Source organism: Ornithodoros turicata, chromosome 4 (assembly GCF_037126465.1).
Source record: "Ornithodoros turicata isolate Travis chromosome 4, ASM3712646v1, whole genome shotgun sequence".
In the NCBI taxonomy this organism is placed as follows: domain Eukaryota; kingdom Metazoa; phylum Arthropoda; class Arachnida; order Ixodida; family Argasidae; genus Ornithodoros; species Ornithodoros turicata.
Genome location: NC_088204.1, coordinates 16755616 through 16782326, shown reverse-complemented (window position 1 = coordinate 16782326; position 26711 = coordinate 16755616). Strand labels below are relative to the sequence as shown.

General features: G+C 44.3%; 3 protein-coding genes across 3 annotated transcripts in view; 2 read left to right on the top strand and 1 right to left on the bottom strand.

The window, feature by feature from the left end:
• The first annotated feature begins 11782 nt into the window (after window positions 1-11782).
• LOC135392757 (tRNA (guanine-N(7)-)-methyltransferase-like) lies at window positions 11783-17826 on the top strand. The gene is made up of 6 exons (XM_064623474.1): window positions 11783-11883; window positions 12533-12636; window positions 12849-13033; window positions 13114-13227; window positions 16536-16637; window positions 17661-17826. Exons 1-6 carry the CDS (start codon window positions 11783-11785, stop codon window positions 17790-17792), a joined length of 738 nt encoding a protein of 245 aa, XP_064479544.1. The 3' UTR covers window positions 17793-17826.
• Window positions 17827-22513: 4687 nt separating this feature from the next.
• LOC135391201 (TBC1 domain family member 2B-like) overlaps window positions 22514-26711 on the bottom strand; it is a 123305-nt gene continuing 119107 nt past the window's right edge. Inside the window, exons 18-19 of the mRNA XM_064621353.1 lie at window positions 23735-23812; window positions 22514-22899 (exon numbers count right to left, since the gene is read on the bottom strand). Of these exons, the coding sequence (XP_064477423.1) occupies window positions 22798-22899; window positions 23735-23812 (180 nt within the window). The 3' untranslated portion in view covers window positions 22514-22797. The remainder of the gene's footprint in view (window positions 22900-23734; window positions 23813-26711) is intronic.
• Window positions 26305-26711, top strand: part of LOC135391202 (uncharacterized) — a 95420-nt gene continuing 95013 nt past the window's right edge. The window contains exon 1 of the mRNA XM_064621356.1: window positions 26305-26564. Within this exon, the coding sequence (XP_064477426.1) occupies window positions 26484-26564 (81 nt within the window). The 5' untranslated portion in view covers window positions 26305-26483. The remainder of the gene's footprint in view (window positions 26565-26711) is intronic.

Sequence of the window (26711 nt, the reverse complement as noted above, 5' to 3'; positions counted from 1 at the left end):
TCTGTCAAGGACTTGTCGACGCTAGCAGCAGTCGTTGTTGTCAGGATGAATGTCAAGACGAGAAATATTTCCTAATGTCGGCAAGTACCCAAAGAGAGCGATGGAAGAAGACTGCATTCGAAAAACTAATTACAAGTTAAGATAATTAACTTGCCTATAGACGAAGCGCATTCAGTTGTAAGATTTGTAGATTTATATTGCTAGCCGTCACGTTAGTCATTACCATTATTTTTGCTTGAGAGTCACAGAAGTCCGATTTTGGAAGTGCACAGAGCAGCGATAGTTTTGCCGAGGGCGTTACCAAACGTCTTATCGTTATACTGCGGTCATTCCAGCGAACAGCAAACGGATGCTGCCTTAAAACTCGTAAACCCATTGAATCGGGCCAATGAGCCTCCCAATCACTTTCCACCGGCCAGTCTTCGTCAACAAGACATCTGGACATTTCTGCACTGAAAGGCTAACCATCGAAACTCTGGAGATTACCCCCTAGGAATTGGGAAAGAAGAGTCTGGTGACAGTCGCGGATATATTAGGAACGACCCTCTATCATTTCCCCCACCTTATCCTTTCTTTTTCTTTCTTAATAAACATATATCCCCCTATCTTTTTCTTCTTCTTTTATTGATGGAGTATTTTTGTGCGAGTGAAACATTCTCGATCTATATAGGATCACTACAACAAGAAGAAGAAAGATGACGATGATGATGATGATGATGATGAATAGAAGAAAAAAATGAAGAAGAAAGAAAACGGAGTAATCTTAGTCCTTCTGGAGGCTAGACGCATAGCCACAACCGTTAGTCTCTTTCGGGGCTAAATACACGAAAGTTCATTTGAAGTTTAGGGGTATTTGCAGAGCTGGAGAGTCAATTTCGCGGTCAGGGGACTGAAATGGAAGTTGCAAGCCATAGGGCATTAGAAGAGCTGTAATTGCCCCCAATTTGCTCTCTCTCTCTTTTGTATACAGTGATGCAACAGATGACACTCAAACACAATAGCCCCGTGTCGTCCCATTTCGCCTAATCCTTTTCATCGGATTGTCACCCCGTCCGTTAGCATGTTCGCCAACCTCTTGCGGCATGGGGTCCCCTTTCGCCTAATGCATGCGGCACGCAGTCCCATTTCGCCTACTGATGCATGTCACGTGAAAGAAGAAGGCGGTTCCTTGGCACACAGGACACAGCCAACAGTAACAGGAATGATGTGAGGACCCCTGTCTTGTGAAAGAGTCCATTGCTATGAGTTATGCTACTGTAAAGGAAAGGGAATGCATTGGGAGTCACGCGATCGACAATGTACACGCCACAGAAGAACATGCAATAAATGAGTCAAGTCAGTCTGGTTTCAGCTGCCCAACCTCAAAGCTGTCTGGTACAATAATGTTTGTGAAAAGTCGCGGAAACTGAAAGCGAGGAACCGGTTGCCCTCAGAGCACGTGGCAATGTATCCACGATGCTCCGGTCGCTGGTGTTTGAACGATATTGCCCATAAAACTAACTTCTAGCACAGAAGATAAGCTCGCTGTAGTTGTTTTATTTCCTGTGCTAGTTGCCCTAGAAAGGTGCCAACGCATAAATTACCGCGTCGTGGTCAATGTGTATGTTGAAAAGCCAAGAATTATGAGACGGAAGCACCTCTTCTAAACCTGTGAGGCTACTACAAAGAGATGTTACAAAAGAAAAAACGCAAAAAAATAAAAACGGTACAAGAAGCTTCACATCTTACGACGCCATTTGAGTACTACAGCGCATGTTTTTAGACGCTACTTAAGCAAAAAATGCAATTCTCACAATGCAATGAGTTACACGAAAAACACGAACGCGCGTGCGTGTGTGCGTGTCTGTGTGTGAGTGAGTGTGTGTGAGCGTGAGTTTCTTGCCCATCAACAACAACAAATACGTAATGATGTTGTAGTGGTGTAGTGATTTCTTACCTAGTCTCTAGGGGAACCGATCACTTTTTTTCTTCAACATTCATCCATCCATTCATCGTTACAGAAAACGTTTTATCTGATAATAATCGAATTGTTTCGTTATTAGTGATCACAGATGAGCATTTGTCACACCTGCTCAGACATCTCCCGCTCAGTTCCAGCTCTGTGTTGTCTCGCTCATGCTCACTCACACCCTGCATGCTCAGCTCTTTATTTGCTCAATCATTCTCATTCGCTCTCCGCTTAGCCCTCCGCAAGTCGGTCTTTGCCTGACTAACCTCTCCTTGCTTTTTTTTTTTTTCTCAATAAGCATATCCCTCCCCCCCCCCCCCCCCTCCGCTTCATTTCATTCATGTAGTTTATTTCCCATTTTGTAAAAAGGGCGGGATCGCGGAAAAAACATGCAGAGGCAGCTTGTTCCCATCAGCAGAGGCAGCCCATGCAGCTCGTTCGCCACATTGAGCATGAATGAGCATGGTCATGAGTGAGTTTTGCTGAGGTATGTTCGTGGTGTTGCTCGTGATGTTGTGATGTTCGTGAAGTTGCACACAACTTGATTTCGAAATGGAAGTGGTCCTTGTTTAGGACTACGCCTCGTTAGGGCAAGTACGCAACGCCCACTTGTCGACAGTCCCATTTCGCATAACGCCTGTCACCCCTCCGCCTCTTTAATCCGATAACATGGATTAGGCGAAATGGGACGTAACCCAGAGGCCCAACGTCTTGAGCTACAAGCAATGCCCAGAGGAAATATTAAGTGGTATAATTCCCCCATAGACTTTCCGCACACTCTCACATACGGCGAGCACAGCATCCGCACGGGGTGGAGGGGATATAGGTTTATTGCAAAAAAAAAAAAAAAAACAAAGAAAGAGGGGAAAGGCTCTGATCGCGTTACACTGTATTCACACGAGCGACATCCTCACGGATGATTCTAGTGGAAGAAAAAGCAAGGACACTGCTTACAGAGACGAAGTTCCGCCCCGTGTTATGTGAGCATTCACACGGTGCGGAATATCGGGAATGGCGTACTGCGCACTTAGCAGACGACACCTCGCAGACGACACCGTCAGCGTCTTTTTTGTCGTCTGCTACAGAATATCTTGTGACTGCGTTGCAGGATATTACCCACGGTTAGCGGTGTACGTGAACACTGGACGTTGAGCGCTCGCGCTCAGAAAGCTATGACGTTTTTCGCGTCTTCCGCTTCCGCGGGGAATGTCGCTCGTGCACATACACGGTAAGACTCAAATCACGCCACCCAGTGAACCAGAAATTTTCACGCCATAATCGGGTTACCCGACGCACAACGGCTGTCATCCAACTGAGCTACTGGCACAGCAGTGCCACACACACACACACAAAAGCCATTCTCCCAGAGACCAACTGACCGATCCCTTTCAACAGCTCCGATTGCTTCGTGCTACGGGTATCGGCTCCGCAAATCAGTTCATGCTGCGTCGGTACCTCCATCACAACTCAGAACACTTTCCCTGCAGACCACTTGGGGAACGTATACCCATTGTGAAGATCGATCATCGTCAATGCTCGACCATGGCTGTTTACCTCGCTAGACGACTTCAAGTCACGAAAGCTTTTGGAAGGGGGCAACATTGAAAACAGTTGGTTGGTCTGTCGGTCATTCCCACTCCTGGTTTCCTCGTATGCTTGTTGTGTGGGCGCCTCGATCACTTGGTTCCTGCGGGAGTTATCAAGCGGATGCTTCAAGAAGCCAACGATCAGCAGAGTACCTCCTTTCTGTTTCTCTTCCGACCACTGACCTTCTGCTATTGCGTACTTTGGCTTATTCTTGTTCGTGACACAAGGGGATTTTCTTTTTGTCGAATAATTTTTTATCGCTGTCACGCGATGTGGTTCTTGAGATATTGCAGGTTGCAGTCTCCGTTGGGTGCGGCAAGTAATTGGCTTCGTGGAAGTGATCTCGAAGTCTGATTGGCCAATTAGTCTTATAGGAATGGAAAGTCCATGTGATGTCTAGCGAATGTTTTGGGCCAGAGCAGGCTAACATGATGTATTGACTGATGTGCCGGTGCTTGCAGTTTTTGAACGAATCCTTTTCCCTCTGCCACGTGCTTCCTCGGGGCGTCTACCTCGACACGCAATGCGCAAAGAGGACACCGTCGTATATGTTCGCGCAAACATGTTGGCCAATACACGTCACTAAGACGTCACGCACCCAAAAGGTAACCTGTGGATTGGAGACGAGGGAACACTACAAATCCTCCTGACCTTAATTAAAGTACGTACCTAATTAATGTTTTAACTGTCTCATTCAAACAATTCTATTGAACTTTGAATTAATCGTCTGCTTCAATTAGCTTCATTTACAGAACTCCGCGACAAATGAGTTCCGAAGCACGTGTGCAAGTTACTCCAAAAATGTAACGTCATTGAAGAAAAATGTAGTCCAGTTACACTAACTCCTCAAAGGCAATATACCTCTAGACGTTAGATGGCGCAGCAGCGCCACTAACTACGTAGACTGGAACTATCAGAGTAAAACTCAATAAGCAACAAGAAGGCCGCATTATAATATCTCGTATGTCATATTTTGAGGGTTTGATGTAATTTCTTACACGTTATTATTCGTTTGGCCTTGTCCTGTTCTAGGTTGTCTCCTTTCGGACGCTTTTTCTCAAGATGCCTACCAAGCTCTCCCATGTTCATGAGCCTGAGGAGATCGCGTTTCTCCCGAACTGCACGTGGACTTCCGAGACGATGCAACCTTTGAGTAGGAGCCTTCTTGTTTTTTTTTTTTTTTTTTCGTGCACTGGAAACAACAAGCGTGTGACCGTGAAGACACTAAACCGACTAAAAACGTGAACTCATTTGAGGGTACCATTAATACAAAGAAGCTGAGCCGTGGCCTACGTGAAGGTGTTTCGGTTTCGCTATTCTTCAAACGTGATCGCTACGACTACGTCATGGCAATGCTACAGGTTATGAATTTCTGAAGTGACAAAAAACACCAAAACGCTCCCTACAGATAATTAAAATAATGCAGCTCAATCCTATACTAACAAATCGCATGGACGCACAGTACATCCTTGGTGGTGGACCGGCGCACTGTTTCGGTGTTGGAATGCAATTGATATTGTTGTAGCACGTGAAACGGGAACATAATGTAAGCCGGTTCAACATTTTCATAACGACTTGTTATTCGAACCAAGTTGCAACTGGTCTCTCAAAGAGGATTCCCAAACGAAGAGCCGTCAGTGGTATCTCGTAAGGGTGTATAATGCACATATGTATACTGACTTTTGGGGCATCCTTAGCCTTTCTGGGGCGTTCCTTTTTTCTTTTTTTGACGGGGGAGTGGGGGCGGTTGCAAGTACCTAAAAGGAATGTTAGGCGGTGTGGGGTATGGTGGGAAAATCCCCGCTCTGACTGGTGTGCAGGTGCTCACGAGAGGCTGCCACTGTTCTCTACGTATAAGTAATGATTGCTGTGTCTACATCTCGGTTTGGAAAACGCGGAGACAAGCCACTAAGGCAGCGCTTCCCAAACTGTGGGTCGCGATAGGTTCAGGAGGGGGTCGCGAAGCAGCTCGGGAACTTGAAAAGGGGGAAGCAACAGCTTCCGCTGAAGTCACTCTCCCAATTTTGGGCAGCGTTGGTACATTCTAAAAACAGAGCTTCACCGCGTTGCACGCTCCTAGCCAACCATCATCATCATCACGAATGACAACGTTCTTGTTTTGATGAAAACGGGGGGGCGTACGCCATTTTTGTAGCCATTATGAACTGCGTAATGGCACAGAGGGGGGGAGTGGGAGATGTCTTAATTGGCTCGCCGTTGTTGGCCACACAGAAATGGGCATCATCATGACTATAGAAAAAAAAAAAAAAAAACTGGTGGAGGATGAAGGGGGATGCCACAAAAATGGCGTACGCCCCCCGTTTTCAGCAAATCGGGGGAAAGAACGATGTCGCTCGGAATGATGGTTGGCGAGGAGCGTGATATGTGGTGAATTTCATTTTTAAGAGTGTAGAAAAGTACACGCTCTTGGATACTAAAGCCATGAGGATCCTCCTTCCCTTTGCAAGAACATACTTATGCGGTTGATATAACTCAGGAAATAGGTGCTGACGCCAGGACTCGAACCTAGAACCTCCGGATTTCCGGTCAAGGATGCTGCGGTTACACCACGTCAGCGTCGTTCTACACCCCACCAACACTGATCCTAACCCACCAAACCCACCAACACATCCTAACGGATTCGCACGTCCGATGGATATCACTCAGATATCCATCGGACGTACGAATCCGTTAGGACATTATTCGTACATCCAGAGGATATTCGGTGTTGTTGGCAATGCAATCGAAAAGCCTATGGCATCGCGAAAAGACGGGGGCCGTGGAGTAGCGACGCTACATTGCATATTTTTGGCGGGTCGCGGGGTAGCAGAGTTTGGGAAGCACTGCAAGGGGGGACTCAGAAATTAGTAATGAATAGCATTAATAATTAGGGCCTGACTTTTTCGGGTTTTATTTTTGGCAAAATTCGGGTGATATTTTTCGTTTGAAAATTCGGGTGTATTCGGGTTAAATCCCGTTGCGGCATATTCTGTCGTCAGGAATTCGGGTGATTTTTTTTGTTTAATAAAAATTTGCCTTAACATGGAACTAATGTTTAGCAATGTTATCAAACTTTATTTTAATGCACGCTTATGAGTGTGCCACGCGACCCGGATGTTTTCGGGTAGATTCGGGTTAAACCCGAATTTTACAGATTTCGTTCGGGGGGTAAATATCGGGCGGATACGGGTTTAACCCTAAAAAGTCAGACCCTATTAATAATTAATTAATAGCATTGAATGACTTAGTATGAATGATATAACATGAATGTATGTATGACATAGAGCATGAATGAATTGCATTAATGAATAAGGGACTCGGAAATTAGTAACGAATACAGCGCGGATAAATATGCACTAAAAACTGCCGAAATATACATGCAACTACTATACACTGAAAATCTTCCAACTATGCAGTAAGAATCCTGAATATATGCCGTGTTTTGCGTTGTTCTTAGTACGAAAGCAATGCATCAAATGCCTATTTAAGAAAAAGTGAGTATTTTATTATAGGGATAACATGGCAAAATAAAGCCGCCTTCGTTCTGTAGCACACAACAAAGCATACTTGGGACACAGATATAAATCATGGAGCTGAAGGCTTTGCGTTCGTGATTGATAAAATAGCGTAAACGCAGGCTAGCTGGTGGACGAAACCTATAACGAAACAAGCCTGAGCATGGGTAACATGGAAAACATGTTGTTTTCCGTGTTGCCCATGCTCAGATTCCTTTCGTCACGGCTTTGCGTTCGGCACTGCATCATGTCGATTAAAATGCGACCACCCCTACAGTGGCTAGACAGAAAAATGTGTCGAGGAGGGGATCCACGGGGACTTTATATGAGAGAGGAGGATTTCCCCTCGTTTCCCTCTCCCAAATGCACTACCAAAGGTACGACTTCGGGGGTTTTAATCCCCGAAACTCCCCCCGATTCCCCTAACCACGCTACTGCACCCATAGCATTGGAGTTTTATCCCAGGTAAGTGTTCCCGAAAACGTGGCCAGGGGTGGTCGAATCTCAACTAGAAGAACTCATAATTATTTATTTAAGATAATACCTCAAATGCCCATACATGGGCGTTACATGAGGGGGGTACAAATCTATACAAACCATAACGGAAATGCGAAACTAGATACTGAACTGGTTGCGCAAAACCAAAGAGCCTGAAACAGAGACAAGCAGCTGGGGAAGGTCATTCCAATCAATAATAGTGAGTAGAAAAAACGAATAGTAAAAGTGTGATGAACGAGAAACAACACGGTCAATTTTACAGAGATGACCGGTCCTGTGAGAGATGACGTGTGCAAGGGCTCAGAAGGAGGGGCATATACAAGGGTTGTAATAAAACTTGTGGAAAAGGCAAGTGGCATATAACTACACTCTTAAAAATGAACTTCACCACATAGCACGCTCCTAGCCAACCATCACCCCGAATGACAACGTTCTCGCCCTAGATTTGTTGAAAACGGGAGGAGGAGCCTATTTTGTGCCGTGCATAATGGCACAAAATAGGCTCCTCCTCCCGTTTTCAACAAATCAGGGGCGAGAACGTTGTCATTCGGGATGATGGTTGGCTAGGAGCGTGCTATGTGGGAAGTTCATTTTTAAGAGTGTAGGCCAACTTTATAATACATACAGGCCTCAAAGTTTCGCGGTTTCCCCAGTTGGCCGCGTCAGGCAGTGGCGCTCGTTCCGTGGCCGAGATTGATGTCGATGTTGTTGTTGGGAACGACCTATTTGTATGACATGGGCTAACTTCGCCAATAATCCTGGCGGTTACCGTGGTACAGGGAGCTTCCCAATGAAGACTTCTGAGGGATGCTCGCATGTCCGCTGACCGCCCTATTTGTATGGCGGCCTCCGCCAAGTTTCGGATTTTCCGGCGCATCTCTCGTTTTGAAAAAAGAAGTGATTTCTCAACGGTAATATGGATCAGCGCCACGATTGCATTCACGACCCGTCTGGAAGGAGGGATGTTACATGACCGTGAGGTATGCGCGTGTGCTTGTCGCTTTATATGCGTCTATCTTGTATTTAATATATATGTATTTTGATGATTTTGATGAATGAATGATCGCGTACTGATGGGGCAATAGCCTGCACTTTCACGTGCCTTCTCAGTGGGAAGGAAAAATTGTCACCAACTTTTCTTACGTAATTTTGAGCTATTTCATTGCATTTATATTATTCTTACACTGTGACAGAGCAGGAGGACAAATTATATGAAAATAATATTGCGAAGAATATGAACTGTGGGAGTTTCGACTGCCGAAAGCGGGCATCAGCAGTTTAATTGGCACTACCGAGCAAAACGTAGACAAATACTCATTTATCCCTCTAAAACAAAACTATACTAACAGTGGTTGTTTACAAATATGTACGACACATACAGTCATATTTCTGAACTATATTTACATGAGGTAGTAGGTAGTGCTTGCGACACGGTTGTCTGAAATCTCGATTTCATGATTCCACGGCATCCTTCGGTCTCTCATAAAAGTGGCTACTTAAAACGAGTAGTAAACGCAAAGAATAAATTCTGATATACCTGTTTGTTACTTGTTTTGTAAGGCCATTTTTGCGAGGGACAGAAGGACGCTGTGGAATCACGATATCCAGATTCCAGACAGCCATGCCGCAAGCAGTACCTGCTACTCCATGTCAATAGCTCAGAAATATGACTGTATGTGTCGTACATATTTACAAATAATGACTGTTAGTATAGCTTTGTTTTAGAGGCACAAATGAGTATTTTTCTACGTTTTGCTCGGTAGTGCCAATTAAACTGCTGATGCCCGCTTTTGGCAGTCGAAACTCCCACAGTTCATATTCTTCGCAATATTATTTTCGTATAATTTGTCCTCGTGTTCTGTTTACAGTGTAAGAATAATATAAATTCGATGAAATGGCTCAAAATTACTTCAATAAAGTTAGTGCCAATTTTTCTTCCCCACTGGGAAGGCACGTCTACGTGCAGGCTATTGACCCATCAGTACGCGATGTTTCATTCATCAAAATCATCAAAATACATACATATTAAATACAAGAGAGAAGTATATAAAGCGACACGCACACGCGCATAACTCACGGTCATGTAACACCTCTCCTTCCAGAAATCACTTCTTTTTCCAAAACGAGAGATGCGGCGGGAAATCCGAAACTTGGCGCAGGCCGCCATACAAATAGGTCGTTCCCAACAACGCCGACATCAATCTGAGCCACGGAACGAGCGCCACTGCCTGCACACGCGGCGAACTGGGGAAACCGCGAAGCTTGGAGGCCTGTATTATAGTATATATTGGCCTAGCATAAAAACAGCGGTAGTTGAGCAATGTTGTCAACATGACAAAAGCGAAGCAGAACGTTGAAAAACGAAAGTAAGAAGTAACTTTCCAACCAAAAAGTAACTTTTTCAATCTTACATTGAAAACTACTCCAAATTATTAGCAACTGCTCTTGAAGTCAGTGACGGATCCGGAGGAGGGGGGGGGGGGCGGTTAGGCGATCGCCCCCAAACAGTGATGGGCAAAGTACCTCAAAATTATACTTAATGTAAGGTAACTAACAGGCAAAAATGGGAGAAGTCTAGCTGAAGGACCTGGAGGAGTACGAGGACCTGGTGTCATTCGTACTTCAAGTACAGTACAAAGTACCCAATTCCAAATGTACTTCAAGTAAAGTACAAAGTACTAAGCAAAGTACTCCAAATACCCATCAAGTACATCGCCAATTTAATTTGTATCACTTTGCATATCACTGTTTAGTATCTGTGTCTTGCTCTTTTGGCAAAACTTTAGTGAGCATTCTGAAACCATAAAGTCCTATAGGTTAAGCGCTAATCAGATGTTATAATTTGCAGTTACATGTATAGAGGTAATCAGTCAGCTGTGCTGTGATTGTGCAAAATAGTATTATACGCTGACTGATCCAAGATCACCCGCCTAGTGTGGCGTTCCGGTACTAATCTTCGGGTATAGGAGGCTAGATAATTTCTGGGGGGGAAAAGTACAAGCCAAAAGAGATTATACATTTCTGGGCATTCCTTGCTGCTTTTTGGAATACAACATGTTTAAAAAAGAATATGAAGAAAATTAAAGAAGATGAAACACGATGTAAGCCTTCATTTTTATACGACTGTGATATGCAGCAATGTAATCCATGTGACCAATTAAAAAAATGCAAAATGTAAAAATGAAAGCATGTGTGTCTTTCAGAGTGTTCATCGTGTAATGCAATCACACATTGTGATATAAATTGATTATTAATTGCCAATGAAGGAAACAATATAAAAAAAGCATAGAACCTTTCATTGGGAGAGGTGAAATGACAATTGACCAAGTCATTGTGCTGCCAGTTGCAGTGTCATAATGTGTGCGTGTCTTTGCATTCCATTCATTTTACTCAATCATAGAAGAGTTGATACTTTTTCAACATTTCAAGCCTTGCAACAATAGATTTGCTTCAACAAATATGCTCTTTAAAAGCACAAAAATCCGTTTTGGTAAAATGTAATATTGGGAATCTTGGTACTGTATTTCACTAGAAGCGCTAAAATGATGCAAGAAGACGAAAACTCAGATATATAGCCCTGTCTGCGTGTTTTCGTCTTCGTGTTGTCATTTTAGCACTTTTAGTAGGGTGCATTTTTGATACTCTTTTGTGATTTTTTTGTCAGAGTCCAAATTTGGGTACTTGAGTACTTGATGGGAAAGTACTGAAAAAAAGTACTTTAAGTACAGTACAAAGGACACGATTTAAAATGTACTTAAAGTAAAGTACAAGTACACAGAAATGTACTTAAAGTACAACTTGAGTACTTGGTACTTCATGTACTGCCCATCACTGCCCCCAAATCAGGTAAAACATCAGATTCCCTTCCGCTACGCGCTTCGTCAAAGAAACCGCCCCCCCCCCCCCAAAGTGGGGGTCTGGATCCGCGTCTGCTTCAAGTACAATCTCCACGGAGAGTGTAGCAGTTTCTCCTCCTAGAAAGCACTCAGATACAGTAATTAATTCGTCAAAAAGTACCCTTTGTACCGTGGTATTTTTCGTGTTGTGGTGGTGCGATCACAAATCGTCCACAGCAACTACACTCGTGCATAAACGCAGAAAATCCGAAATGGAAACTATATAATAATAGAAATAACATCACTCCCAGCAAATTGAAATCGAAACCGAAAGTGCGATATTTTTGGTCGAAGTAGTTCACTGAACCACCGCCAGGAGTTGCTAAGTGGTAAACAAAATGGCGGATGTTGAAATGGAAAGAGCGCCGGAGCTACCGCAAAAGCGGTATTACCGGCAACGGGCACATTCGAATCCCATTGCAGACCACTGTTTTGATTAGTACGTATAATAGTGTGCTTATCTATGTTTCAGGGTGCACTGAGACGTGATCAAGCGTCACAGTACTGTATGACTGCACGGCCCACAGAAGTCGCCTCGATGTGGGCACGGCCCACAGAAGTCGCCTCGATGTGGCTCCACACGAGGGAATGTTTACACTTAACAAGAACCGTTGGAAGTACAAGGAAAAGTAATCTGAACCAAGCAGTGTGTGCAGCGATAGTGCGAGTGATCAATGTCATACTTGAATGTCTGCACTGATGTCACTTTCGTGCAGCGATAGTTCAAAATGTCAAGGCGTCATGGTAGTAAAGTAACAGAAGTGTGTTTTAACCTGAACAAGAATTGACACACCCCAAATAACACAGTTGAGTGAAATTGAAATGAACAACAACGATATTCCATTGTGTTGACGTAACACTTGTTATCTTGCGGTTATTATGAAGGCAAACGAAGAAGTTCGGATCAAGTAAACGAGCGAGCGTAGACGTCGGATCAAGTAGTCTGTAAGCTTCTATTAACTGAGCAGCTTTGTTGACTTGGAGTGGTCGTGATGTGTAACCGCATGCGACAAGTTGATAGCAGAGTAGATATCCACGAGATAATCCTACTTCGTGAAAAACCCTCAAAACAGTGCACTTGTTTGCAGTCCACCTTCTCCTGATGACATGGACTGGATTCAGCACTTTCCCCAAGGAGACGAAAAGGAGGTCCAGTTTGCAGACATTGGGTGCGGGTATGGAGGATTACTAGGTATGTAAATTTCAACTACATTCGTAATGTATCCACTGTGGCAGAACAAAGCGCACAGCCTGTTATGGCACAGACATCTTTCAACTGGTATAATTACGTAGGCTTGGATTTCAAATCCTTGACCAAAGTTAATCGTTTGCATTAAAAGGTATACTAATTGCAAAGCTATGCAAAAAACGATTACCAGCGTGCATTTTTCAATCACTTTCCAGTGGAACTGTCACCTTTATTCCCTGACGTCCTCATGGTTGGAATGGAGATCAGAGTTAAAGTTTCGGACTTTGTGAAAGACAGGATCAAAGCACTCCGGGCAAAAAATCCTGGACAGTACCAGAATATTGCCTGCATTCGCACAAATGCCATGAAGTACCTACCAAACTATTTTCGCAAAGGGCAAGTAAGGCCAACGACCATATACATACAAATGTATTTTCTTTTTTTGTGGCGCCTCTCCTGCATCAACCTTCAATTTTTCAGCTGACGAAGATGTTCTTCCTGTTCCCAGACCCCCACTTCAAGAAGCAAAAGCATAAATGGAGGATAATTAGTAAACAGCTCTTGGCTGAATATGCATACGTACTTCGTGTTGAGGTAAGAATTTTAAATGCCCATTTGAGTCACATGTTCCAAATGGTAAGATAATCTACTATGGTGCAAGACTAGTCAACTCTGGCCACAAATCTGGAGGCATCTGTGATGGGCTTAGGTGGATGCATAACACGTCAGAGTCACGACGTAGTGCGCCTACGTGCTTCAAAGGGCTGCATGTACACTGATCATATTGCAGAAACAGAGATGACGTACGTAGATTGCAGAACATTCACATTAACAAAACATGTCAGTCAGTCTCCCCATATTCTGAAACCATCATGACTGGAGCCAACGTGGCAGAAGTTGAGGGCGGGTACACCTGCGGATACCCACGCAAGTTTGTTCTTCACGGGTACACACTTCCATGTCATCGTGGGTTGCGGGTAAGGCGCGGGTAGACCTGCACTGCCTCCGCGGATTACGCGAGTACCTACACCCACAGGCGCAAAACCAGCCAGTCGGTTTTTCGTGCATGACCCAATTTACTGTGAACATTTGGCCCAAAATACTTTATAGCAGAATCTCAGTGAAGCAGGGGAAGTCAAGTCCGAAATGAAATGTAGCATAATGAAAAAACCAACACTGAAGCTTCCTTAGCCCAATAAATAGAAGCTTTCGCATGGGAGACCACGCTTCATCAGGTACAAAGCAAGAAGACATTCCAAGACATTCTTCGCTCTCCCCCCCCCCCTTATCGGTACCTTCTGTGGTGTGCGAGATGATGACAGCGTTGTCGTTTACTGGCACCACGTTCCATTCTTACTCTTTGACTATGTTTGCCACATGGGGCCAATTCTTGGCTACCTCTCGGCACCACGACTCGTACTCTGGCAACCATGTCAGCAGTCGCCACAGCGTCTGGCGCTTTGGGAAAGTGGCTCAGTAATGGACAGTGTGTCCCCAGCATCAATAAATCATTTCGCGCTGTGACGATCATGTGGCATAACTGAAACCTGCATACACATTGGGCTGCGGGTATGGGCCGGGACGTGCAGGTACAGATTGCACCAATGACATTGCTGCGGGTGCGGTGCGGGTACAAATTTTTATACCCCCGCATTCATCTATAGTGATTGTCCCTGATGTGTCTCTTGTATCTCTTGTCAACAAAAGCTAGCACTGACTGTAAATGCATATATGCAACAGCTGCGCCTTTTGAAAATGCATGACATGGTTTGAAATGTTGACTAGGACACTCGGGGGGGGGGGGGGGGGGGGGGGGGCAGAGCTATAGGAATGTGACTCTCATTCGGGTGTCAGAAGTCGCAAGGGCGAGACAATTTACACAAGTATCGATATCGAGTGGAGATTCTTGTCTAGAACACCTCTGTACCTGAGACACTCCCATATCCGTGTACAGACCTGAGCAACATCCCCACGGAATATTCCAGTGGAAGCAGCAGCAAAAAAAACTGCCCACAGGGCGCAAGTTCCGCCACGTCGCATGTTGAGCATTCGCACGGCACCAGAATATCGGCAGCACCGCACTGTGCATATGAGCAGACGACACCGTGGACCCTGTCGTCTGCTACGGAACATCTAGTGGCTGAGCCGCAAGATATTTGAAGAACACAGAAAGATATTACACTGGGCACTCGCGCTCACGTGGCAACAGAAAGCTACGATGTTTTGTGCTTCATCCGCTGGAGTATTCTTGGAAATCTCGCTCGTGTAAATACATGGTATGTGAGACAGGGCGAGTAAGAACAGGAATGTCCCTGCTGGGAGTACACTGGGGTACTCTTCCAAATGCAGGACACCTCACTGTCTCAGAAGTTGGACGACACATTTTTCTCGACGTGGGACACATTTCCATATGATTCTTTCAGCATTTCTTCCTCTTTCTTTTATACAGTTGTAACTGCTGTTATTCCTTTGTTGACGATTATGCCATCAGACGCCTGGTTGGAGTTTCTTCCCACAGGCCTGACCAGAATTCCAGAGCTGATTTATCCAGGAGTAGTTCAAGATTAAAAAATTGTGTATCGTTGGGTGCTTTTGTCATCACTACTGGGTACTGTTACCCAATGCAAGGACATCGTCATGGAGTTGTGGGTTGTGTGTATCACATAAGGGTATCATGGCTCTTTGTAGGATAACCTGCATGCTTAAAGCTTCAGACGTGTACTCTTGAATTGTACATGAGTTCATAGTCTGTCTTGACCACAAAAGGCACAATGTGACATGGATAGCGTCTCCTGCACTCTACGGGGGGTGCAAAAAGCAAGTTGTAGTGAAACCAAAGGCTACGAGGATGGAACTCAGTGGTCACAACATTCTCCTTCATATGGCATATGTACAAACCAGATTTTTGTGAATTACAGGGACTACTACGTTGAATCCTAAATTTTTAAACACACGGCACAGGGTATCTTCCACGGGTGGGACACATGTGTTCTAACAGATGGGGTAATAGAGCTGTATAAGCTTCTTAAGCAGAAAATAAAACAGAGTCATGCGAGGCGGCAGTGATAAGCCTTTTGAGGAGAAATCGAGATGCATGGGGAAAGAAGTTCACGAAACCCACTTACTGCCTTTGGAGCAAAACCAACTGCTCCCGGCAGCTACTGCAAAAACGTGGGCAGGAACAAAGCACTATTTAGAGTACTGATGAAAGGTTTGGATTACGTAACGGTGACCGTCTCACTGGGGTATCAATGTGAGTGTATTAATCCATGGCCTTTTTTAATGGAATTTCATTGCTGTTGGACGAAACTTGTGATGGGTGGACAGCTTCAAAGTGTGTCCTTAATTATCCATTTGGATCGTAATTTGCGATAATGCAGGGTACCAGCCTCTCTACTGTGCTCATCAGCACAATGGTCATTATATTAATGTTGTGTTTACCCGAGAGATGTTGGGGCATGAAATGAAGTGGCGACAAGTACTTAGGGAATAAATAATTTTTGGTTTGTTGTTGGCATGACCCTTTCCACGACCAGTTATATTTAGGGCCCTGTGTTTTCAGGTTTTATATTTTTTCAAAATCGGGGGTAAAAATCTGGCCAAATCAGGTGAAAAAACTGGATTTCGGGTGGAAAAAAGAAAACACGCATTTCGTATGAACACGAGATGCCCAGCGACTGTGCTGAGTGGGAGGTGTTATATGTGTGGCGTAATTGAGTCTTCAGCGATTCCCTTTCTCGTTTTTTTTTGGGGGGGTTTACCCTAATTGACGATGATGCCACTCGGGCAGGGGGGGGGGGGTAAAAAACGGGTTTTACCGGGTCTAACCCTAAAACACAGGGCCCTGGTTATGTTGCATGCAGTCTCAGCACAAACTGAGTGTGCATTGTTGCACTCTTCAGGGTCTGGTTTACACCATAACAGACGTGAAGGACCTGCACGAATGGATGGTACAACACTTGTCCGAGCACCCTCTTTTCGAGAGAGTTCCCGATGAAAACCTGGTAAGCTTCGACATTATAACAAAAATATGAGCCGTATCTCCACCGCACAAAAATATTTAAGGGGAACTATTTAGACGTAAGACACTGTCTTTTGAAGGGAGACTCATCCGGAGAACCATCTATGAAACCGATACCACTACGTTCGGCATCGGCCGACAATCTACTTGGCTAATTTTTTCGTCCAAAAAGTGCTCGGATATTAAATACACAAATTTTAGAGATGAGCGCTGCTTCCGAGGCTGCAGAGACATGACGTCACTCCCTAACTGGAGGAGTGACAGGGTGGCGCTCGGAGGAGAAAGGCGTCGTCCAGACACCCCGTCACTCTGCGAGATGCCCGTGGCATTCCTTTTCTCAAGGCCATGCTCTGATTCGTGCTTAAGGAGTGTTGCTTTCTCGTTTTTCCAGAGAGGGAATTCCGGCATACTCTCAACATCCGGCATCTGCTCCGACACGTATTACATCGAATAACAGTCAAACTACGCCACTATTTTGCGCGGGATTTTCGACACTGTAGTCCGTGATCAACGCGGAATAAAAAGACACTGTAGTTTCGAATTTAACTGGAACAGATGCGAACGTCCCGTTAACAAATGGTTAGAAACCGAGAGAGCTTGGGATACATCACAGAGAAAGCATCGTGATTGACCGCGGGTGTAGGTGCAAATTTACTGGGATTGATCACCTTTAGAGCTTTACATCTAGACAACACAGTGATCTTACCGCATAGAGTAATTGCTGAGCACAGCATGCCAGCACTGGTTTAACCTTTTAGGGGTCGCTACTTTGTAGATGGATTTCTAATAATTCCAACTTCTGAGAATTCAAACAAAAACCAGTGGCTGCCTGGAGTCTGAATTAATGAGAATCTACTGTATATTTCCAAACCTCACAACAACTTATCAGTATGCACCATTTCAAAGTAAGCACTTGTTTAACACAAGGCTTGGTCAGGCCTCCAAACAAGACATAGCACTGTTTCCGTTTGAAAGTAAATAATTCTGTCTTCTGTTGTTCATACAGAAAGGGGACATTGTGGTGGAGAAGTTAGAAGACAGCACAGAAGAAGGGAAGAAAGTGACACGGAACAAAGGCCAGAAGTTTCTCGCAGTCTTCAGGAGAGTTGAAGACCCATACTTCAAGACGACTACCTAATGGTATTGCTGCAAATAAATATTTTGTACATACATGTCAGATATTTTTGCTATTTGATATTATCTGCATTGCCTTGTGTGGAGGTAATGAGTAGTTGTTACACACTCACTCATTTCAGTAGTAGTACGTCATGTGTTCTCCATCCTTAAGTGGTGAAAGACATCAAAAACATGAGCGCATATAGATTTATATAACTTACAACATGACGGGCAACTGCAAGCTCTAATTACGAATAACGCCGCTATGTGTTAGTGCACGCAGCACCTCGAGTTAATGGTGAACACGTGGTTAATGCTTAGTACCAGAGCGGGAAAACATGTCAACATCTTGTGAGTAACATACTGTACTTTGCCAGATGAAAGATGAACATTTTAAAGGGGGCACTAAAATGCCACCACACGTTCACTTCAAATTACGTAACACGCTGTGAATTTCGCACTTGTTGCTGTAATTCAAAACTTTGATTCCGTTACGAAGCTACAATACAAATTATACCGGACTCTTTCTTGCCTCGGCACTACGCAATGAACGCCGCTTCAGCTCGTGCGTCGGGTACACATCGGATGCTTTTAGCGCGTGCCACGCCATGGAGCAGTTCCGGAGAAAGACATAGTGCGACGTACGAAGCACGCTGCTGCCGCTGTCCAAAGGATGTGAAGATAACTGTTGTCACTAGTGCATTTGGGATTACTGTTGTGGGCTACAATTCAGTAAATTGGTATTGAAAAAGGCAGCAATGTGCATCATGGCGCGCATGTACACAACGCTGTACGACAGGACATGTTCCACATCCACGTGCGCACGTTAGGCATGCGCATGGTTCTCCTGCGGTCTGATTGGATGCCGCCAATCTTTGCTTCCTGGGGAACCTTTCGTTGCCGCCAAAGACATTTTTCTTCTAAAGGGTAGCACTGTTTGAACTAATTTTGTGTGCGTTATACTAATTTAAACACAGACTTTCATTTGAGAAGAAGTTGTTTTTCCATTTTAGTGCCCCTTTAACAACTATTTCGACTGTCGTCTCACAACTGGATCTCGCTGCACTCCGCACTGACACACCTGGAGTGATGACATGTGAGCTAGGGTACGAAACATTTTTTTGCTCTATTTCCTACTCTTAAAGTACGAACTCGACGCAGTTTTTATTTTTGCTCTAAAACTTTCTAATTTCAATCGCTGACACGTCTTTATAAAAGAGGCACTAGGGTGCAAAAGTTTCTACGTTTTCCTTCTCAAGAAACGAAACAATGCAGAGACCTCCGGTTGGTCTCCTCAAACGACTACACACGATGACTGGACAAATAGTTTGAGGAGGCCAAGCAGAGACGTTGTCGGCTTTCTTGAGAGGGAGATGGCAGGTCTCAATTGTGGTTTCTTTCGCTCACCAATCATGGACGATGAAAGGGATGAATCCCATTCCTTTTGTGTTGGTGTCAAGGCAGTGCTATCTTTCATTCAGCGAGGAAAATTTTGTGTCCTTCAGTGCCCCTTTAATTGATGGAAAGTTCGTTAGCTCATTAGGATTGTGCTGGCTGTCCAAATTATATCACTTCTATGTGGGCCATATCACAAATAAGTATATGCAGTGCAGTTTTGGAAGGAAGAACACAACTTTGCTTTATGAAAATTTTCGTCCATCTCTGGGACACGCCCCTATAACAGCTGCGTGCAGCTAGCAGCAGTGAACTGTGCAGGCCCCATAGTTTCTGTGCTCCAGATGTGCTGAGGAACGTGTTGAGGACGTGTGTCATGAGTTGGTGCCAAAAGACACCGCGGATACGTGAGTCAGCGGCGTCGATATGTGCATCAAGGCTACAGAGAACGAGACAGATCCTCGTGAAGACATTCTGCGGCAGATGTGAAGGATCTTGGACAGGATTGGCTGCTACCACCACGGACATCTTTAAAACATCACCCTCTGAAGACCTTTCCTGACACCTTCCGTATATTTTTCTAGCTTCAACCACTTCAACCAGCTGCAACCACTGAGGTCCACTGTTTCAAGGCTTGTCATTTCCATCGTAGTTTCGGTGTATCAGCACAAGGCTCAGAGTCTGCTTGGCCTAGGTTCATCTACATTAACATCCTTCACCAGTCACTGGTATTAAACCCATTTTCGAATTGTTTCTGTGTCACAATTCCTGGTCCTGTCATGCCTAGTACCTCGTCCCAACCTTCAGTAATGGTCGCTTTGACCGACCACTCCAAATAACATCACAATGTGTTTATACAGGGTCTGGTCCCTGCACTACACACCATGTCATAGAGTAATGACTGCACAACACACAATAAGAATACTAATGATGATGATGATGATGATGATAACTCAGGTATGAGCTGTGTGCATCGTCTGTTATGCCTTGCATGCTATTGATGTGTTGATGTTAACGCAGCAAATAAGTGATTATTTAGAACTGCTGAAAACCCAGCTTCATCAAGCAATCTATCAGGTGCCACTGTGCACAATACATTCTCTGTACAGTGTCTTAAATTAAATTTAATGAAATGCATAACCCTGAAAAAGCAGCCACGAGTCGTGCAGCGTGAGTTCGGAGGCTCGGCCCGATCTTCTGACGAGGCGTAATCAGGACCGTCTGACGTAGCATCAGTGTGGGGAGCAGCCGCGAGGTCTCATTTCTCACTAAAAATTCGTCCGCTGCAGACAAGGCGCTGCACTACTCGTAGGGGACTCTTCACGTAAGCGAGTAACTTCAGCACCGATCGGATTCTCTGAAGGGGTTAAAGGTTTCTAGAGGGCGTGCACTACAGAACAACTAGGATCATCCTTCTTGTGCAAGAGCACATGTTATTTGTTGTGCAAATTACAACAGAAAAAAATAAAGGAAGAAAGCAGTTGCCTTGCTGCCTTTATTGCCCGTTTGAGGTGCCTTTTACGTCACTAAAAAAATCTATAAAAACAATTCCTAACGCTAACAAACCTCATAGCATCAAATGTCAACATACAAAAAGCTTTAGGATCTGTGAAAATGTACATGTTTATTTGGTATAATCAATTGTATACAGATTCATAAATGGCATGTAAAATCGTTTCAAAACTCTTTCAAAACAAGGAAGGTAAGGAACTGACGTGTTCATAACAGCATTAAACTGGAACTGTACACAGTGACGAAGCTACAGATTTCAGGCTGCTGATTTTCTCTTACAAAAGAATAGGTTGCAAACATTACTGTATTTACAGTCTTTCTACGTTATGAACCAGTTCAAATTTGTCAGAGATTTGTAAGTACCACATAGATGTGGGAATATTGACTGCAGTACCGCAGGAAACATTAAATGGAATTAGTACATGCATAAAAATTAGCATAAATTTCATTTATAGTATGGAATGGCCACACGTAATTCATTTTATATGCTAGTTACAGTTTAAAGTAAACATGAAATGAGTCAACAGGCAGATGAACTTGAGTTTGGAATGTTTATCAGTGATTGGAGAGTGGAATTTGTTGTGGCGTAGGCTGGGGCCACGAAATAAAACACGTAGTGTGAAATTAGCTTAACACACAGCACTGCGTTAAAAGGTAATGTTATAGACTTTTACTGAGGGCAAAACGTGTGCTCTGGACCTCTACTGTCACAGATGCCAATAGGCAGAATATGTTTTACTTGAAAGGTACTTTTTTTTTAGCTTTGGAAGTCACATGAATTTGGCTGCTAACCACTTGATGTTAGTCTCTCATAGTGTGCGGCACACTACTTGCATATACTACATTCTTGTGTAATGGAAACATGCTCACAACTATGCCACATGCTTAAGTATTTGGATCCGTTTGACACTACCCAGCTTAATGTAAGGCACATGCTAATGTAGTGCTACCAAGGTGTCAGAATCTGGAGTGGCCACGTCGGCAATGGTTATTACATTAAATGTGGCTAATATAACATATAGTTAGGGAGTGACTTTTTCGGGTTAAACCCGATTCCGCCCGGTTATTCCCCCTCGAACTGACCTCCGACCAATTCGGGTTAAACCCAATTTCTCCCCGAATTCCAGTCACTATGAAATCCTCAAGTGACGTTTCCACTGAAGACGAACAAAGGTCGCCACGTATAACTCATGTAAGAATGGGTCACTTACGTTCCCAGCAATACACCCATGTGTGTCAACACTGTCTATGCCTTCGGGGATTACCACTGGAAGGTCACAATTTCACACACAAAAACAGAGATTAGGAAAGAACTTAATAGACAAGAGGAGAAATAATAACACTCGACGATACAATTATCGCCCGATTTCTCCCCGAATTACAGATTTAAAAATAGCGCCCGATTTTTACCCCCCCCCCCCCCCCCCCCGAATCTGAGAAAGGCATTTAACTCGAAAAAGTCACTCCCTACATATAGTGATGTCAGTGAAATGTTGCCCGCTGAACTGAAGTGATAAGCAGAATTCTCCCTTGGTGTATTTCTACGGCAGACCCACTGCAGTGTAGCGGGCTCGGTGCCAGAAGACGACATTCTAGACCCGCGATTTTCTGTGAGCTTGTACTGGAATTCATATGTGTCTTCCTAAATGTCAATGTTTAAGTAGTACCTTATGTGCATGATACATATCACGATTACATGAAAGTCAGTCGTTCTACTGCGACGGATAAGTAGAAGAAAAATTATAGACTTTGCAATGTCTCTTGATTATGAAAAAGTCTTCCAGGATGACCATATACAAGGCACAACGACCTGGCGATGTAACATTATATAAAACGTACAAAAGAAAACGATTTATAATCTGGTTCGGACTTTCAATCATCGACATCTCTGCATTAAAGCAAGCTTGTGCTGTTTCCCATTTCGAGAAGTGCCAAGCGCTCTAGTCCGAGAATTTAGGCACAGGTATTGCAAATGCAGTACAGTATCGCACCATACCGGTATGTTTGCACCAAGAACTGTGCAACATGTTTCACGTAGAGGCCCATCAATCTTGCACATGCGTGGCATGCTATAAAACGTATAAAACCGTGCATTTACGTCATGCGTCTTATAGTTAGGATTATTTCCGAGGCGAAGGAGGAGAGGAGTCGGTTGATTCCCACGCCAAGCTGTCATGTGCAGGTAAGGAATTGCGGATCTCATCCAGCCTCCGCAACTGCTCCTGTTTTTAAGAAGTAGTGGGGAATTGTTATTATTTCTAATAAGGAATCTTCATTCGTCATTCATCCAATCAAGAGCTAGAACACGGTCAGTTGCGGTAGCAGCATGTGGGCATTAAAGGGGCACTAAAATGCAAAAACAAGTTTACTTCAAATTACGTTACACGCTATATTAATTTCATACTTGTTATCATAATTCAAAACTTTGATTCCGGTACGAAGCTACAATCACAATTATACCGGACTCTTTCTTGCTTCGGCGCTAAGCAGTGAACGCCGCTTCAGCTCGTGCATCGGTGTTTTTAGTCCATGCTGCGCGTGCACGCGCGTGCCACGCCATGGAGCGGTCCCGGTGAGAAACAGTGCGCTTTGCGAAGCGGACTGGCGTCGCTGTCCGAAGGATGTGAAGATAAATGTTGTCAGTTGAATATTCGCGAGAACTGTTGTTTCGTGAATCGGTACTGAAAAATGCAGCAGTGCGCATCATGCCGCGCATATACGGAACACTACGATCGGACCCGTTCCAAATCCACACGTCCACGATAGGTATGCGCGCGCTTCTCTTGCTGTTTCATTGGATGCCGCCAAGCTTTGAATCCTGGGGATCCCAATTCGTTGCCGCCAAAGACGGCTCTTGTTTTCATTGCGTTTTTCTTCTAAACGGTAGCGTTGTGTGAACTAATTTTATTGAACTGTACTAATTGAAACACGGACTTTCATTTGAGAGCAAGTTGTTTTTGCATTTTAGTGCCCCTTTAAAAGTTTTGTTGTCAGGTTCACAAAATTAGGTGCATTTCCATCAACCACAATGACTAGAGAGGCAATGTTTCGCCTTACCTTCACTGCATTCGTGTGTATCGTTCGCTTGGCACTGATAGACCTCATGGAGAACGGGTTAAGTTCGTTAAAGGCAATCTGGAAGCAAAGAGAAGAAAAACCGTCGTGTTAGCAGTGGATATGTTTCAAAAACGAACAAAGACATTTGTAGTAGTTGAATCTCACTTTTTTAAAAAATAAATTTTTATTCACTTATTTATTTTGTTTTCGTTGCAACCACACAGCGGTCGAGCTACAGGGAAGAGGCAGACTTGTCAAACTTTAATCCTCTCAGTCCTGTTCTTGTAAGATACCCTCCGCTTCCTCGGTCCCCCATATCCTACAGTGTCGCTCACCGAGACGATCGTGTAACGACAGACATGTAATACGAGAGGACTCCATATGTCCCATTTGCACAAAAAGGTTTCCAGAAATGAGCTTTATGAAAGGCCGACATTTTCCGTGGAACTCTTTTCATCTATGGTCCATGAACAATGGGGCCTATTGTTCGTATGATGCCATTTTGAACATTCCAGTCCCTGCGTAACCAGCATTTTCCTCGTATTGGAAATCACATCTGCAAGGGAGTGCGGAGTGCCTGTGATGTCTGAAGTACAGACATTTTGCAAATGGCTTTTTGGTTGGGTATGAATAGCTCACTGATGACATCTCGCATGTTCATCAAGGAATGCTCAGTGTTGCACAGCACTGATGATGCATCTGTGGGAAAATGTGGTAGAACGATAGACAAAAATGGATGGTCTGTGTTGCATTTTGCAGCGACTTCTGATTACAGGAGATAAAGGCGGTGTTGTTATCGAGGCTTTCCAAATGGTTGGTTGTCCAAAACAATAAACTTTTAATCGGTTAGCCCTTATCCGAGCTACGTATACAGGGTGTCCACCGTAACTATAGAAGTAATTTTCAAAAATAGAAAAATCACTTTTTCCCAGTTTTAACCAATGCGGCTGTACTGTACACCTAAAGACCCACATTAGGAAGGCACAGGTAAGCTTCTATGTCGATCAATTAATTAACTTTCGTTAATTCACTTTGTAATTATCAACGATAGAAGATTGACCCAATAAGACCATAGAATCCTTTGGGGTCTCTGGTAAGATTACCGTTTTCAGAACAAAAATCGAGACAGTTATAGCGCGAGGAAAGGGCCTGGAACTAAAGGCGATCTGGTGGTCGTTTTTCGTCCCTCAAGTAGAAAGGCTCCCGTTTACCTTTCCTCTGTACGCGGGGGAGGCAAAACACTGTCGCATGGGGGACAGATTGCAAGGGGACAGATTGGTGCGTCAGCTTCTTCCCTCCCCCGCATACACAGGAAATGAAAACGCGAGCGCTTCTACTTGAGCGTCGAAAAATGACCACTAGAACACCTTATTTCCAGGCTCTTTCCTCGCGCTATAACTGCCTCAATTTTTGTTCTGAAAACGGTAACGTTACCAGTGACCCCAAGGGGCCCGATGTTCTCATTGGGTCAATCTTCTATCGTTGATAATTAAAAAGTTAGTTAACGAAAGTTAATTAATGCATCGTCACAGAAGCTTGCCTGGGCCATCTTAAGGTGGGGCTTTAGGCGTAGAGTACATTGCCATTGGTTAAAACCGGGAAAAAGTGATTTTTCTATCTTTAAAAATTACTTCTATAGTTACAGTCACGGTGGTTACGGTGGACACCCTGTATTTTACTGCTGTAAATTTTTACAACATTTACCTTTTTACCATTTTGAACGAGGACCACCAAAGGAATCTGTATTATTCATGTGACTCCCATAGGGTGTAAATAGGGTGGTCAAGGTTTCCACATGCTCAAGTTAGCACTGTCTGTAGGTTGCACCTTCTGATCATGATGCAGCTCTGTTCAGTTCGCGTATGCTTTGCACAGCAGAGCATTGTTACTGCAGTGCAAGCTCTTTTAACGCACAGGGGTCCCTCAGCTTCAGAGCATCCGATATTTCTCACGCAGCAATTTCATTGCCGGCATGCCTCACATTTTTCTCTCTCCCTCTCTCTTTCGTTGTTGTTCAGTGGACCTTGCAGACTTTTCCTTCAAAAATTTGCAGAAACAAAGGTCCCTCACAATCTTCTTTTTAAAAAACATAACAGCACTGAGTAGGGACGGAGATCAGGGGATGACTAGGGAAACCGAAACCAATGAGTTTTCAAATTGCTTGCATAGCGAACATATCAGGTGTTATTCTTTGATGTCGCTTTGTTCCTTATATAACGTGCAACAAAGCTTGGAAGTTTGCTTTTTCCATGGATAATGCTCGCTCCATTTTTTACACGGTACATGGTCAAGCTTCAGGTTCTTCTCAGCTGGCCGACTTCCACTGTCGCATCCGCCGACCCTCCGCCTCCTTTCTCCTCTAATATCTTCCCTAGGTCTCTTCAGATTTTTTTTTTTTTTTAACACAGAATTCGAATCTTCCCGCCTGCTCGCGCCGCACCCCCATCGCCGCCGCGTGGCCGGAATAGGCAGAAAAACGGGTTTCGTGATCACCATCCATGCGGCGCCACGATCTTCACTCAGGTAGGTTTCCTCCTCATCCTTTCCGAGCATCCTCCTTGGCAACTTTTTGCCACAAAGTGGCCGAGCGGAGAGGAGGCTTTCGCTACTCAGGGTCGCCCGCCGGTGGTTTCTTGGCTTTCTTTCGTACACCACGACAGTTTGGATTTGACAGCCGAGTGCTTCGCTTCACTTCACCTCACGTCTTTCTGCATCTTTGTTACGCCCCTGGGTTAACAGAAAAGCTGCCATGTTTCGCTTGGTACTCGTCGGAGTTTTGTTAGCTGTCTGCCTCGTCGCAGTTTCAGCGGATTTCCACGAGTATTCAAAGGTAAGGGATTGATTATGGGAAGTAGAACCGCGACCAAGTGCTGCCCGAGATGTGCCTTCGCACGGTCCAGGGCTGGCCGTCTACGAAGCACGATGGTTCGATGGCACGAAATACTTCACTTGCGCTATTATGCTCGTAAATTGCTTG